The sequence below is a fragment of the Lonchura striata genome, chromosome 10, assembly GCF_046129695.1.
Source record: "Lonchura striata isolate bLonStr1 chromosome 10, bLonStr1.mat, whole genome shotgun sequence".
Taxonomy (NCBI): domain Eukaryota; kingdom Metazoa; phylum Chordata; class Aves; order Passeriformes; family Estrildidae; genus Lonchura; species Lonchura striata.
In genome coordinates this window covers 23,866,208-23,882,872 of record NC_134612.1, presented here as the reverse complement: position 1 = coordinate 23,882,872, position 16,665 = coordinate 23,866,208, and the positions used below count along the sequence as shown (strand labels likewise).

Here is a 16,665-nt window from a genome sequence, read left to right as displayed (position 1 = left end):
CCATGACACAGGGGGAAAGGAGGCATAGGCTGCAAGAGGAAATTGTCTATCAAAATGAATTTAAAATGATTTTCATGTGATTAAAATTACCTGATGAGACTTACGTTTGATAAATTAGGAAGCACTTAATGAATCTTGTACTCCATGGGGAATTATTAACAATTAACTGGTGAAAAGATGAAACATGACATCCATGACAAAGATGTGGGTGGAGGAAATGAGACTGGCCCTGGGTGGTTCCATCAGATGTGTTTGTTCTGGCAGCTTTGGGTAGGATGTTTTAAATGCTGAGGGTTAGACAGGAATGGCAGCTGGGGGAGTGGAGAGTGGCAGGAGGCTCCTGGAAATGGGTGGAACTTTGTCCCTGAGCTCCAGTGAGCCCCAGACCTGTGTGAGCTTCATTCTCTTTGGGGAGACCTGGCAGGTCCCTCTGGGGCTTTCCACATTCACACTTTGGGTTTGGTTCTGCTCCAGATGAATTCCTCTGCTCCTGAGGGCTACGAGGATCTTACGTGGGTTTGGGACACAACGACTTAATTCAATACAAAAGCATGTTTTAAGGAAAAAGGGAAAATATACCTCATTTCAGTGAGGTAAATAATGGGAGAAATCATCAGCCAGGAGTGTTGCGTGCCACTGACTCCACTTGGGATACAATTATGATTTCTCTTTCATACAGGAAAATGAAGAGGCAGTGAGTTATGTCCATTATTTCTTTTGAAAATAAAGTTTTGAGAAAGAAAATCTTGAAATGTTACTTATTTGCAGTCTTTCCTCAGCATCAGATTCATCCAGAAATTGTTGACCTTCATTTTTTTTTTTTAGAAAAAGGTAGATTTGATACTGGAATAGGCCTCTCCTAAACCAAATAGAAATGCTTTCCTCATTTAATGATCATCTTTTCTTATAACTTCATCCAAAGACTATTAAATCAAGGAAGGGCTCGCTCTTCAGTGCCAGGCATTGTCATTATGACTTGCAAGTCCATTGTTTTTCCAGAAGAGAGAACAAATTTCAGTCCCTGTTGCTTGGTTACAGCCCCTCCAACCCTCTTGGAATCCATGGGTTTGCAACACCTCAGAAAAGCAGACATATATAGTTTTCACTTCAATTATTTATGCAGCTAGCTGTTGATTCCTTTTAGTCTGGTGACCCTGAGGAAATGTTTCACTAACTCTGCTCTCCTCCTGTCCAAGGCTTTATTCTGTTGTCCTTGGCTTTTCCTTGGGAATGCTCTCCAGATCCTTTCCTGGAATCCTGGATGGGCAGCACAGAAAGGAAAGTGTTGCCTGGGTAACTCAGCAAAATAACCAGTTTGTTTGAGTGAGGTGCCTCTGCCTCAGCCAGCTGAGAGCATTTGGGCACTAAAGTGTGCTCCTTTTCCAGGGCCACGCACAGCACACCACTGAAACACCCCAAGAAATTCCCTCTTTCTGGCTGACTCATCCAACATGAATGCCCTGGATTCCTGGATATGTCCAAACCAGGTAAGATCAATAAAAGTTAACTTTCTGCTGGTGCTGAAGTGTTGTTATGTGTTTTGGTCTGATTTTACTGGTGGTATCAACCTTAATGGTTTGATATCACCAATTTGCATCAAGTTAGCACCCAAAAAAAAAAGGGTTTTACATAAAGAACATAAAATTATGTCAACAAACTGATTTATCCCTGAATCAGAAAAGTGTTATAAAAGAGAAATTACTTTTAAGTATTCTTTAATGACGATGAACAAAATGTCAGCTCAGAAAGTCAGGCAGTAAATGCAGACTTTAGAGCCAGACTGTTCATCCAGTCAGTGGCTGGGAATCCTGTGTGAATGCTGACCCTGGGCACAGGAACAGCATTTCTGCTCCCACAGTGCCAGGATTTCATGGTCTGAGCATCTCAGTTATTTCTGCATAAAAGGAGGAGGGATAATATTATTTCCTTTCTTCCTACTCTTGGTCTGTCTGCTCTGTTTAATTAAAGTGCAAAACCTCTGGAGCAAATTCTGTTTTCCTGACTTTCTCTGGTGCCCGGAACAACAGAGCCTCTCACAGCAGTGAGAATAATTGGGATAGTTTTTGTCATTAATCAGACCTCAGGATGAGCTGAATTCTGCCCAGTTCCTACAAATTTAATGAACATGCAGAGAAGAATCCAACAGGACAAAAAAAGATGTGAGAGACACAGGGTTGAGACCGATGCCCACCCTGTGTTTACCCAATTCAAAGACAAAACTACTGGTCAAAATTAGATAAAGTGGGAAAAAAAGATTTCTTTCTTGCAGAGTAGAGTCACACTGCTGAATTTCTTGTCAGAAGCAGATTTTTATGGGCAGGCTGTAAAGATCTGAAAAATAGTGTTTATAATGGAAAGGCCGACACCATGTAAAATATGTCGTTCCTCTGAAATAGCACAGAGATAATTTTTCATGGGCTTTATGAGGAATGCATTTGCCATAAAAGATCTGAAGCCCATTAGGCTGTGATGGGGACCAATACCTTTCATTTTATAGACAGGGGGAAAAACAGTAAGTAGAAAGGCCCCAAATTACAATTTTGTTTTGATTTAGATATTAATTTCTTTATCCTTAGCAGACAGAGGAATGATTCGCTCAAGTGACCTGATGAATCTCTTAATACCCTGTCCTCATCACCCCATAATAAACTCAGTTCTCAGCACATAAAGTTTTAATGAAACCTGTGTGGAATGACTGCTTTGTTAAATTTCACTAACGATCTGTCAATTCAACATTTGGAGCCACTGAATGCCTGTGCATGGAGCTGAAATTCTCTAATTGCCATTATTCCCTTCTGCTTTGCTGGCATGGTGAAATTTGCCAGCAGAATTTCTAAGAGAAGGTTTTGGAGCCTTCAGCACCCATTGGGGAAAGCACAGAACTTTCTGTACAAGAAGACCTTATAATGATCAGCCTTTGCAATGACCTAAAAGAGAAAAGAGAAATGTGAAAGGAAACAAGGATAAGGAGTAATTTTTCTTTCAAGGTAGAAGTATAAACCACAGAGGTTTTGACTATATGGCATTTCCAATTGAATATCCCAGGGCAGAGGGGATTGTGTACTTTTTCCACATTGATTTTAATCTATTTATCCTTTTTATTTTTAGGACAGAGCCCAGGAGTTCAAGTGAGGAAGGGGCTGTGCCTGCAGTTTGGCAGTCACAGATCAACAGGGCACAATTTCCAGCTCCATTGTAACCTTCCCCTAAAACCTGGGTCCCATCACCCCTGTTGGAGTTTAAAAACCATCTGTGAACAACAGCAGGGACTACCCAGTGCCCAGAGCCATTCTGGGCTGCTGCAATTCCACCCTGGAACCCTGCCAGCACCTGCACTTTGTCGGGGTGAGCAAACAAAAATCAAATGCGTTTTGAAGGGAATAATTCACTGGACTGATAATCGGTGCCTACAGCTTGAATGTTTTAGGAAAAATGTAGCATAAAAACAGACACAAACCTGGCCTGTTGGTTCCCAGCAAGAGAAGAATCTCTGTTGTTTTCATTCTCTTCAAACCTGAAGAAGGAAGCCTGGGAGATTTCCTAAAATGTCTGAGCACCTTCAAGTGAGGCAAGAACACCCAACCGTGCAAAGAGGTGCTAGTGAAGAACTTTCCTGAACATTACATAAAGCCTGAGCCTCTTTAAGTATTTTCATCCAACAGATACATCAATAAGGCATTTAACAAGCCATTAATAAAGCAGGAGATCTTTTAGGCAACAAAAATACGAACTTCAAGTGGGCAAAACCGGGAAAGGAATTGGTGAAAGTGAAGCGGAGCGAGCAGAGATTCAGCTGGATGATCACGTATCTTGCTACAGGTATCACCAACCTATCTTTAGGCACCTTCTGGAAAAACAGTTCACTGATACCAGCTGGATCAGCCCAGGAATTTGTTTGGTGTGCTTAAGAGGTTGGTAACAAAAGCTCCTAAGGTGACAGCGTTCCCTTGGAGACAGCGAATCCAGCCAGCCAGCACCAGGATCCCGGCAGGTTCCCCTCTCCAGAGCCTCTGGAACTCCCTCCCTGTGCAGGGCCAGAGGTGGAAGATAAGCTCTGCCTGTAGACAAATAGCCCTGAGCAAGATGTGAGGATTTTATGCAGCAGCCAGACATGTCTGAAAGGTAGGAGGGTGCAAGGAGACACGAACCTGTAGTCATTGCTTGACATGCTTTGACAACAAAGATAGAGTTACAGGATTGAGTGTCTTTTTAAAAATGTGCCAGCCTGTGTTGCTGAAGGAGAGTGCTGTGCAGGGAAAACAGGAATTCCAACAGAGCTGTTTGTCTTGGTGGCACTGCCTGATTGCTGGAAGGAAAAAGCTGTCCCAACAAAAAATGTCGAGTTTGTTGCGAGAATGTGTTGTGCGAAAATGGAAGGGACGTGGATTGAGGTGTGGGCTTTGTATAGGTGTGTTGCTTCGATTTTTAAAAGTGTTAAATTTTATTTTATAGTTCTTTTGAAAGTTTTTAAATTCTCATAAAACTTCAAATATTTACATATTTGAGAGTCAGAATTCCCACACAATTTCATGGATAAATAGAATAGTTTACATATTTCTCTGTGGGCAGAGAGAAATGATTGATTGCTCTTTGGACCAGTGTGGTTGGAGGTGGTAATTCCATCCTCCAATCCATGGTCACCTTCAGAATTCTATAAATACCAGATGTTTGAATAAAACTGGGTCCTTTTCTCTTTTAAACTTACCAAATTTCTGTGTACTCATTTGGTGTCCAATAACGACATAGGTGCAGGCTGGATCCATGAGGAAAATGTTAGTTAATATGCTAAGAGTGTATCATTATGGTGATAGGACCTAATTAAGTTAATTATGTCTTGGGGGGGTGGCAATTTTATGAAGCATAAAGTGAGATAATTGATGCTACAGCTATCAGCAAGGATGCTTTGTAGCCATAACTTACAGGTGTGTTTTGTCACTGAATTATGCTCAGAACTGCTTTGAAATGTTGCATAATGCCTCCTAAAACTCCTATAAAAATAATTGAAAGGTAATAGAGCATGCAAACACTATGTCCATATCTTCTACTCTCCGAAGTTCAGAGAGTTCTCATAATAAATGTTTGCATACAAGCAGAGCTGCTCTGGAGCAGTAAATTGTGTATATTTGAAATGAAGCACAGCCTGAATTCTGAGTTTGCCATCTCTTAAATGCTTTCACAAACTGTGCTGGTAAGTTACCCCTGCAGTTCATTGATGGCTTTGGCATTTGCCATTGACTGGGACAACATAAATCACTGGGTGTTCGGATAATAATAATAAATTATTGGGTGTTTGGAGAATAATAATAAATAATTGGGTGTTAAATAATTGGGTGGGAGTAAGCACTTATGTGTACAGGCAGCTTGGGCAGATCCAGAACCAGCTTTCTTAGAGCCTGCAAAATCAGCAGCTCTCACCCAGTGATAGAAACTCTTTGCTTTGGGAGGATTTATTGCTCTTTTCGTATTTTCTCTAGTTTGGACTTTTTTTTCTGTTCCTTCAAAAGGATCTTAAAACACATTTGATTTGTTTCCTTCCTTTAGAATAGTCCACATTTTTCACTTCCACAGCATCAGGACTGAATGATCTGAGAGCACTTTGCTGCTAAATAAGAGCCTGACCAGACCTCATTGAGATCAACCACAGGAGCAGGGCCCTTTCCATCAGATATGGGCTGTGATTTGGTGGGATGTAGCAAGCACCACAGGAATTCTGACTCTGGATATGTGAAGAGTTATAAATAGCCCTACTGCTTGTTCCCAAACCTTTTATCCAGGGCATTTCAGATTTAAGGGGAAAGCAGCATGGCTCGGTGAAAGCTCAGCCTGCTGGAGGATGCTGGTTCCTGAAGAGCAGCTGGGGATGAGGCTGTGAGAGCTAGATCAGCCCCCAAAACTGCTCAAAAGGCTGGGACAAAAAGCCTTTCAAATCCCAAATGCAAGAGTTTTCTCTGTCCTTACTCCTCTTTAGCTGAGCTCCCCATTCTCTGTGCAGCAGAGCTGAACTGTGCTGCAGCCTCAGATGTTTGTTTGTCGAGGCTGCTGCTCCATCAGGAGAAAGGATTTGACTGACACTCCTTTTTTAACAGCCAAATATCTAAAATACACACAGGAGGGACTTCTCACTCTGCTTCTCAGTCCATACCTTTCACTGGTGTAGTTTCAGAAGCAGCTCAGCTTTAGCTCTTCAAAGTCTTTTCGTGGGCTTTTAATGTGTCCTGCACTGAAAAGCAGCTGGACTCAGATGTGCTTGAGTGCAGACAGGAAACGTGGAGCAGCCTGGGCTCTCTGGAAACCTGGCCAAGGTGTCAGTGAGAGCAGAACATCCCCCAGCCCCACAGCCCCGCTGCCATCCTGACTTTGATCAGGGAGCTCAGCAGGGCAGGATTTTCCAAGGTACAGCCTGATATCTCCTCAGTCGTGTTCTGAAAAAGGCAGGAGCTGTTCTGTTCTCATTTCTGTTCTCATTCCTGACAGTTTGCAAAGCACTTCAGGCACTGAATTCTTCACTGGGGCTTCCACTGAGAAAAATAATGTAAAATACAAGGGGTGAGCCAGGAGTGCTTCCAGTTACCCCCCCCAGTCTGTGCTCCCTCTTGTCAGCTCACATAGAGCACTCCAGACTTCAAGGTGCCTGCAAAGAATTGTTTGGTACAGTTTTGTGGGGTTTTGTTAGTTACTGAGATGAAAAAGAAAAAAAAAAAAAATGTACCTGGATTTGGTGTGAGCTGCAAAGTTATAGCCATGATAGGAGCTGGACTAAGGGCCAGCCTCAGAAATTAGGAGCTGGTCACACACAAGATTTTTTTTTTCCCTCCCCATTACCTTTTGAAGTTTCCTTTCCAAACCTCTATTATGGAATTCTTAAAATATAGTTAAATACCTCTGCTTGAAAAAGTCATAAATACTCCCCCACACCCCCCAAAAAGAGGGAGAATGGAGGAATGCATTGCCACAGAGGGTTTCCATTAGTGAAATTAATTCTTCTCTCATAAGAATTTAGGTCCATGATTTATGATAACCACCAATTTCTCACTGCAGGCGAAGTGAGAGGAAATGACTCAGCCTGGACAGACATCATGAATCTAATTTTTTTTCCCTTAATGCTTGACATAATCTAGTGTGCTGCTCCCAGAGGTGTCATTGGAGATTCATATCCAGCCGAAGGGCCTCACAATCAAGGCAGGAAATTTTGTTCCTTTCATGTATTGTGAGATCTGTAATTGCCTGGAATTGCATCCTGCCTCCTTCACTGCCGCTCCTTTTGCATCAATTCTGCAGCAAAATAGGAAGGCAAACAAAGCAAGGGGGAGAAGAGCTGTGTGGCACTTGCTCCCCCAGAAAAAACCTCCTGGGACATGATGTGGGGGTCCAGCTGGTGCTTGTTAAACCCAGGCAGCTTTGAGATGAAAAATGTCTCTTTCTGTCACTCCTTCCCATGGAAATCTCACTACCCACCTGACTGGGGAAGCTGTCCCCATCACATATTTATATTTTCTGGAACTTGATGGTTTACTTGCCATCGCTGATGCAGAATTTTGTGAGTGGGTTTCCTGCCAGGAGATCAGAACAGATATCATGTTCAATGGTTCGGCTGAGATGTTTTATCCCACATTTCCAGGGACTGGGAGTGTATATTCCTGTCTCAGCAGAGGAGGCAGTATCTAGCTGAGAGGAAGGTAGGTTTTGAAAAGTCTTGCAGTTATAAATAATCATTTGAATACCTCCTAAAAGATCGCTTCCAAACTGAGCAAAAATCACAGATCATTTTCTTCAACACAAAAGAATTGCTACCATTTTTCTTTGGCCTGATTTCATTTACCATACAAGGAGGTAAAAGCAGAACAAGCAGCAAGACAGAGCTAAACAAGAATTCCCAGCTTTTTTTATTTTATTTTATTATTTTCTGTGGGTTTTTTTACCATTTACCCAACGTAAATCCTCTTTCCACAGGGCTGCTGTGTGTGAACTCCTGCTGCTCTCTAACACACACCCCACAGGGGCTGCTTTCCTCGAGGTGACCTCAGAAAGTTTCTCAGGAGTGTTCTTTTCCAAAATGTTGAGCTGACAGAGCTTCCTGGGAGTCACCCACCATTCACTGGGGCCGGTGTGACCCCATTAAAACCCCCCATAAAGCAGGAGGGAGGAGAGCTCTGCCTCCCCTCTAACTCCAAGTGTGAAATCTTCCTTGCCCTCCTCTCCAAACCATTTGAAAGCTGCATTTTTATTCTGTTTTATTTATTTATTTCTGCTCCTGACTCCAGTGGTTTTATGATGCTGAGGCTCCCTGGCAAGAGCTCCCCGAGCCTGTAGAGTAAACATCAAATTACAGTGCTGGATGCACACCCCGAGTGAATGAAATCATTGTTTTCAAGTGTTCTGTGGTAAATTCCTAATTTGCAGCTGCCAGTCTGCAAATTCTTCAATCCCTCTGAAGCAAAATTGGACAAATTTCCCCATTTGGGGTGTATAAAATGTGACTTTTGGTAGTGTTTATAGTCTAGGGACTAAAAGGGCACATGAACACACAGCTTCAGGCTGGAGGTTGGACTTGGTCACCTTGGAGGGCTTTTCCAGCAATAATTATTCTGTGATTTGCAGACTCTATTGAACAAAATTCAGCTTTTCTCCAGACCTCTGAGAATCCCCTAGAACATATCCAAGAGACTGAAATAAATATACTAATATTAGTAAAATAATGAGTTGAACCACATGTACAATGGAATAAAATAAATAACTGAGGTATCTTTTCATCCAATCCAGATCCAGAAAAGCAGGGCTCTCCTGGGTAGAAGGGAGCAAGCACATCATGCTGTTGAACGTGATCAGCTCTCAATTTCCTCCAAGACTCATGTTTTTTAACAAGCTGCCAGTAAATTCCTCTTTCTGGTGTTTGTCACAGCTGTGAAAAGCTCCTGTGTGTCAGGAAATGCAGCTCAGGTGAGGGGCTGCCCATGCTTTGGCCTCAGGATGTGTTTGTTGCCTGCTGGCAAATCCTAACCTGAGCTATTCTGTATTTTCTGTAATTATTAAACAAACCAAATAAAATTTGCATTTCTCTGGGCAGAATCTACGCTGGCTTAACATCTCCTCTCCAGTTCCTCAGGTCTGACTACAAGCAATCAGAAATTCTTAAAGTCTTATTCCTCCTGCTGCTCCATCCTGAGGGATGCACACGATACTCCACTGGTTTTACCCCAAAACAGAGGAGCCCTCGGGCAGAACTGGGACCCCAGGCTCCCTTTCCCAGTAAGTGTTGGGTTTCCCAGTAAGTGTAAGTGTTGGGTTTCCCAGTAAGTGTTGGGTTTCCCAGTCTGCTTGCAGGTTTGTAAAGAGGAGACAGTGACACGGAGGAGTTAAGGTGCAAATCTCTTCCTCAGCTTTGAAGTGGATTTTGTTTCCCTCCTTTTATCCTCCAAAACTGGGGTGGAATTTAAATAAGGTTCTGCTTTTTGGGGTCAGCTGTGGCAGGGGATTTGAGCAGTTTGAGCACCAAACTGCTGCCATGGGCAGGGGGATAATGAGCCCTGAGCAGGCTCTCTCCAATATTGGAGCCAATTTATTGGAGTTAACCAGGATGAGCTGTGAATTCCCACAGCATTTACCAGCTCCTGAATATGGCTCTGACTGGGGGGATTTCTGCTGTAATAAGGCCAGAAATAAGAGAAAATGCAGTGCCAACCCCTCGAGAGCTTCTACTGATTCTTTTATATCTTTATTTTGCCTTTCTTTTAAGCTTCCTTCTGACTCCTTCAAGTACCTTGGCTGGTGTGACATAGAGGAACACGGTGTTCGAGGAAATCAGCTCCTCTGTCCCCGAGTCAGGGAAGGTAAAGATCAAAAAGACACTTTGACATTTCAGCCCTATCTCCACGGAGGCAAAGAGGGCACCCTTAAAAGTGATGAGCTGAAATCGTGGAGTTTGCCATTCCTTTGAAAAGGGGCAGGATTTCAGCTCACAGTTCCCACGCTTGCTTTATTTTTAATCATTAGCGAATTATCCTTTGTGATTTCCAAAATGAAAAGCAACTGCCTGAACTGGAAATTGAAAATTTTTAGTATTAATGTGCTGCTGATTACTTCTCTGAGAAGTTCATTAACATTTGGCTGTTCAGAACACAGTAGCCACATGCCAAACAGCCAAACCAACCCAGTCCTGCAAACAGTGGCACATTTATTATATTTTAAGACTAAATTGGCTCAATTGCAATCTACAGACACACACAAGAACAGATGGGTTTTAAAATCCAGTATTTGCATGTTTGGGAGTAAACAGTGGAAAATTTCCAGCCAGTCCTTGCTTTAATCAGGAATTTGAAGATGTTCATAGCTCTAAACTTTTCTTTAAGACTTAAAGTCTCCAATGTGTGTCTGTCTCAATACAAATGAGGTTTGGAGTGGGGCTGTTGGTCCTTGGCGCTGCTCTGGAAGCTGCAAACATTTTCCTTTTTGGGGAAAATCAAAGGCTAGCTCACAGCATGGCAAGGAATAAGAAGGATTTTAGCACTCAGATCCTTATGAACAACCCTTCAGAAATAGTTTTCATTCTGATCTGTAGCAGATCTGTCATTTACCAACCATGCACAAAATCTGTAGATTGCTGGCTGAATTACGGGCCTGGAAATGATAGAAAAGTCTTCCCATTAATTTAAATCTCAGAAGCCTTTAAAGTAACACACCTGTAATATTATATATATTTCTTCATTACAGAACCTTCCCAGCAATATATATATATATATATTCTTCCAGCAAGTGACTAAGTGCCAGTTCTGTATCACATCCCCAGCTGTAAATCTTTTTCTCTGACCAGGGCCCTCAGAAGAAGAGCTGTTTTTCAGAAAAGAAGAACATACTCTGAAAAGAAGAAAACAAGTAACTGACCCAGAGAAATGGGAAAAGAGGCTGCAAGAGAACTGGGAAAACTGTGCTGTAAAACTTTCTCATTAACACTTTGAACTGTAGTTGTAAAGAAACCAAATAATCATGTGCTGGCTGCTCACTGCATTTAATAGATTTAAACCTGTTGTAAGGAAGGTGTCCCTGGCTATGGCAGTGGGGTGGAATTGGAAGAATTTTGAATTCCCTGCCAACCCAGACCATTCTGTGAGGACTCTGTGAATGTTTATATCTGGCTGCTGCACAGAATTTTGGTGTCAGCTGAGTTTACAGGCCAAATCAAGAAGCCACAATCACTCAGCCCTGCTCACTCCCCTACACTGGTAACCCCACTCACAGAGGAAGGAGGAGATGGACACTAAAATTAGTGCTTGAGAATGGTTTCTTTCTTCCTTTCAAAGAATTAAGGGGTCCATCACTATGATTCTGAGGTGGATTTGGCACTTGGTACCCCCAATTGTTATAAGAGCAGCAGCATAAAATGTATTCTCATTTTAACTACCTCTGACTAATTCTATATTGAATTATATAGCTATTAGAAAGGAAGGGTGGGAAAAAAAAAAGTGATTTGTCTTATTTTTTCCCTTTCCAGGAGTTGAACCTTTCCTTCCAGGACCTGGGTGATCTTTATCAGGTGGAAAACTTCAAAAGAATCCTCCGAAGGTTAATTCGGGTGGAAAAGCTTTGGTTGGTGGACAATTCTTTGACAGACCTCAGTGCCATAAGGTTGCCAAGGTAGACAAAGTGTCCTGCTGCTGTTTTTATGTGATCTATTTTATGTAATATCCCAGAAACCAACATTTTACTGAAGTGGCAGCTGGAGCAGGCTCTTGAGAGCTGCTCTTGGGGGTGTTGGATTGAGCATCCATCAGTTTATTGCTGCTCTGAGTTCATCCCCAGGCTGAAAATCCCCAGGGAGGAGATCAGACCATGTCCCCTTTATTATTTATTCCTGGGGAATAATTAATGAGCCCAGCCAGCTTGAGAGTGATCTGTGCCAAAAGGGGAAGCTGTTTTACCCAGAAGGAATCTCTGTGAACACAACCCAAGCAGAGAGGCCAAGTGTGACCATGACAACTATAAATTTCCTTTACCATCCATCTGTTGCTACTCTGCTGTTGTGTATTTAGATGTATGGAGAGTTGTAGTACTGAGAACAGAAATAATGATGCATCTGTTGTACAATATAAAGAATTAAGGGAATATAAAGTGTGTGGGTCTGATCTGGCAGTCCATGACCAGGCAAAAGGAGCCCAAAATGTGAAACCAGTGTAAAAAACCCATCCCTGTTGTAGGGATTCTGTCCCAGATGTGATAGTGATGGCATACACTTTGTACTTTACAGATGCAGAGAGCTAAATGTAAATAAAAACCACTTTACATCCTTCAAACAGCTGCCAAAGATCCCTCAGATTCAGCACTTATCTCTCGCTGAAAATAACATCACGACCCTGAGTGGGATTTCAGACTTCAGACACACTCCACTTGAATCCCTGGTCCTCAAGAGGAATCCCTGTGAGTTCCAGGAAAGATACAGACAGCTGTAAGTCCAGCACTCCCGTGGCTAACAAAAGTGATAAACACAAAAAAAATGTTTGTCAGAGTTTCAAAGGCATGGGATCTGAAATCCAAAAAGCTTTCTAAAGAAGCTTTTCATTTCCCTGTAGTTTTAATGCTCTGAAATGCTTCAGGAGCATGGGTTAGTGAGCTTTTATGTGATAAAAGCCCCCAAATATTCAGAAAGTGCCTATGATGCTTCTTAATGGCATGACTGGCAGTTCTGGAACTGAACTAAGCCCATGGATCAAGTTTAGAGACAGCGAGCAGGGCAGATAAATTAGATTCCCTTTTATTAATAGAAACTACCTATTACTCAAACTCTCTTCAGTCTCATTGCATCCTTGGTGGGTTCTGCACGGGGCCTGAATTGCATTACATGTCAGAGATGGAATCAGGAGGATGCCTTGAAAAATGGGAGCAAAAGCAGGAGAAAATGAAGCTCCCTTCATTTGATTTTCCTGGATTCCCCCTGTCCCTGTGGAAGCTGCTCTGCCTTGAGCAGCCCCTCAGTGCAATTTGTGCTGCAGCCTTTGGGATGGGCTGGAGATTTAACAGAGCAGCCTCAAATACTGGAAATGGAAACTCCAACCCAAGGCATTACAATCCAAGAAAATTCAGGAGAATATCATCTATTCTAAGCCTCACTCTTAGCAAATCTGCATGCTGCATGTTTTGCCCCACTACAAACACAGCCAGGTGCTGATATTGTGGAGACAAACCTTGCAGGGTGTGTCTGAAACGGGACAAATCTCCTCCCATCCTTCCTGGGAGAGGGAAAAAATAAAAGTTTAAAAGAAGAGTTTAATTGAAACCTTTCTGAGTTTCCAGCATGTTTTCCCTTTAGTGTTGTGGGCATCCCTTTGGCAGTGTGGTGCTGATGAAGGCAGGGAGGCAGATATCAGCATGGAAGGGGAAAAGCACATTTTAAATGATGGATTTCGCCTTTTATTTGCATATCTACAAGTCCAGGAGAACAAAAGCAGAAATCACCTTTTAACAGTTCCTAATTGTGTTTCTGCTCTCAATCTCCCAGTTCTTGGGGCAATTAAATATTGGTACTATTTGGTATAACTGTGATATTATGTTCATTGTCATTGTTGGAAGACAGGTTCTTGAGGTGTTCTATTGAGTCTGAGGATATAAAAGTGGTGCAATAAAGCAAAATCTTAGAGTTTTAATTAGCTCTTTATCAGAGAAATTCTGCAACAAATGACAAATCAAGATTTCCAACAACCCAAATCTATTTTAGATACATTTGAATCCACTGTTTCTTTTTTATCAGTGTCTGTTTTGTCCTCAACATTTCCCAATATTATTTTTCTCAATTTCTATTTTTCTTTTGTCTCTCTTTAAGTGTGTTCTCCAATTTGCCAAACCTGAAAATACTGGATGGCATCCCAAAACTGCCAGAGGACTGCTCACCCCCTGATGTCAAGTTTTTTTACAGAATGTGTACTCTACTCTAGCACAGTATTTTTGTAGGATCACAATTGTGCTACAACCACCTTGCTTAAAAGAGACTGTAAATCCTGGTTATGGAAGTTTCTTTTTTGTTTTTTTTTTTTTTTTTTACTGGTCAAAGAGATATTGAAACAGAAATAAAACATTTTTGAGTGCACTTGTGATACCAAATAAGTATGGGTATGGTATGTAAATAAGACATAATGTTATACAGGATATCATGAGTTTGGTGTATTAAAAACAGCGTGTGATTTTCTCATTTAGCAACTCTGTGTCAACAGCAACTCACAATTATTGACTCCCACTGCATTTCATTAGAGCACAGCCAAGCTCAGACCCCAGGCTCATTGTGAGAAATGACACAGGGGATGGACACCCAAAGAAAAGGAAAACAAATCCCACAACTGAATAAAAAGCCCCACCAATGTCCAAGTGCTCTTTAACGAGCTTTGTACATGGCAAAAGCTGAGCCACCCCAATCACTTTGAGCCTAATAATTAAAAAATATCTTGCTTTGGAGTTTGGTGTGGCCAGAGAGCACTGGGGAGGGAAATCATGAAAAAAAAAAAAAAGGAGATTTTTCTCTCGCTGCTGGCATTGTTTGGGGATGTCCTGTTGCTCATAGAGGATCCTCAAAGCAAAGCCACAGGAGGGGGAGACCTGTGGGAGCTGACAGGAGATTTGGAAATCTGGATGCAATTATCTCAGAGAGGTCTCTGTCCCTGCCTTTGATTGCTTTGCTGCCCAACCCTTCAGGGTTATTTTTCCCCAACCAGCACACAAATATCTGTGCCACCAGCAGTGCAGGGGCAGAAGGAGAGAGGCCTGGAAATGAAGCCAATTAAGAGAATTGCCTAATTGCAGGGGCAGCCAATGAATTGTGTGCTGGCTGCAGGGGCAGGTGGCTCAGCTGCAGGGAGGAGCAGGGAGAGCTCAGCCCTGGGCTCTGCAGTGCCATGGCTTGGCAGCAGCAATGTCCCAGCAGCTCTGCTCAGCATCTGCACTGCACCCAGGCAGAGAAATCACCAGCTTGGAGAGTTTCCAGCCTCTCCCTAAGGGCTGCCCGTGCCTCTCCCACAGCTCAGCAGCCAAAACAGGTGATCAAAATACTGCACGAACGAAAAAATGGGATTTTAAATGTGTTACAGGAGCTGGCTCAGAGGATTTTCTGCAGCTGTGACAGGAAAAGGCAGGGGAGAGCTGCAAAGAGGTGTCAGCCTGATGGTCACCCTCAGGAAATCTTGGAATTTGGAGAAGCAGAGCAGTATTTACCTGCTCACAGGGCTGGATCTGGCCCTCCATAAACACAGCAAATTCAGCAGCACACAGCAAAGAGCTTTTACAGGTTCTGAGGGAGATGGCGTGGTTTACACAGAAACAGCAACACAGGGAAGCAGAACATTGTGTGTGTGCGTGGCAAACTGCCCAGAGAACAGGAATGTTTGTGCAGGGGGTGTCATGGTTTGACACTGGCACAATGCCAGCGCCCCCATGAAAATGTAATCTTTCCATTGAATGCTGTGAAACGGAATCCAGAACAGAGCAAAGCAGGCCCAAGCTTAATAACAGAAAAAAACTTTATTAAGCTACTACTACAAAAGAAAGAAAGAAAGGAAAAAGGAAAAAAAAAAAGCACACAAAGATCAAAATGAAAACCTTGCAAAGCATTCCTCCTCCCACCGCCCAACTCCAACAAACCACAGTGAGACACAATCTGTGTTCTCAGAGGCGTGTCCACCTTCAGTTGGTCAATATCCAAATGGACCTCTTCCTTCCAGAAAAATTCTTTTTCCACGACAGGGGTAAGAACAGAAAACATGAAAGCTTCTGTGGACTGAGGACAGTGTTTCTCAGTCTAGAAATGAATCCAGGTACCCTATAACACATTGTCATTATTAAGAACCCCTGCTGTGTCTGGGAGGGGAAGGTTCAACACAAATTGAATATATTCTTTTCTGAATATATACCTGAGGATATGTGTGAGAAAACACCTGGAAATGAGGCAGGGGGCTGGAGCAGAGGGAAAACAGAGCCTGAAGGACCTGCCTTGCTGACCACCTACTGAGCACCTCACTGAGCCTTCCCTGGCCCAGGCAGGAGCAGGACACTGCTGTGGGGCTGAGGCTGGGAGTAGGACAGGCAAAGAGGCTTTTCCCAAAATCTCAGCCCCCAAGGAGCACTCAGAGCAGCAGTGCTGGAATCACAGCACGAAGCACTCCAGGAGCAGGCTCTCTTCCCAGAATTCAGCATCACAAAGCGAGGCAAGGATGGGAAATTGCTGCAGTCCCGTGGGCAGAGGTTTCAGTTCCCAGCTCCTGGTGAAGTTCCCAGGCACCTCTTGCAGATGGATTTAGGAGCTGCTCCAGATCCTCCCCCTGCTCTTTGCACCTGAGTGCTGGGTCAGTCATGAGACAAAGGCACAGACACCGATTTATTCTTTCCAAACAGGAAGTTGGTTCTGCTCTCATAATTTTTCATTTCATTACTTTAAGGCTCTGGGATCCCAGGGAAATATGAGGTAATTCTGGGGAGCCTGGCTGATTTTATTTAAAGTGCATCCAGGAGCAAGGACGTGCTGCTGATGTTTGAGTCGTTTTGCTGTGAGGAAATTTAAAAGGAGCTCACAGAAGCACAGAATGGTTTAGGTTGGAAGGGACAGAAAAGCCCATCTAAATCAACCCCCTGCCATGGGCTGCTCCCAGCCCTGCCCAGCCTGGCCCTGGGCACTGCCAGGGATCCAGGGGCAGCCAC

At 43.0% G+C, this 16,665-nt stretch overlaps 1 protein-coding gene across 2 annotated transcripts; it reads left to right on the top strand.

Moving 5' to 3' along the window:
• Positions 1-1,333: 1,333 nt before the first annotated feature.
• Positions 1,334-14,251, top strand: LOC110480348 (uncharacterized). Of its 2 annotated transcripts, none has more exons than XR_013340532.1 (8): positions 1,334-1,487; positions 3,109-4,122; positions 9,096-9,246; positions 9,734-9,827; positions 10,808-10,926; positions 11,486-11,628; positions 12,288-12,436; positions 13,808-14,251. XR_013340532.1 is itself a non-coding variant. In XM_031505689.2 (8 exons), the coding sequence occupies exons 2-8, from the start codon at positions 4,097-4,099 to the stop codon at positions 13,917-13,919; spliced, it is 843 nt and encodes a 280-aa protein (XP_031361549.1). In that variant the 5' UTR covers positions 1,334-1,487; positions 3,109-4,096; the 3' UTR covers positions 13,920-14,251. The 2 variants fall into 2 exon arrangements, 1 of the variants encoding a protein (XP_031361549.1); XM_031505689.2 differs by having other exon boundaries at positions 12,239-12,436.
• Positions 14,252-16,665: the final 2,414 nt, after the last annotated feature.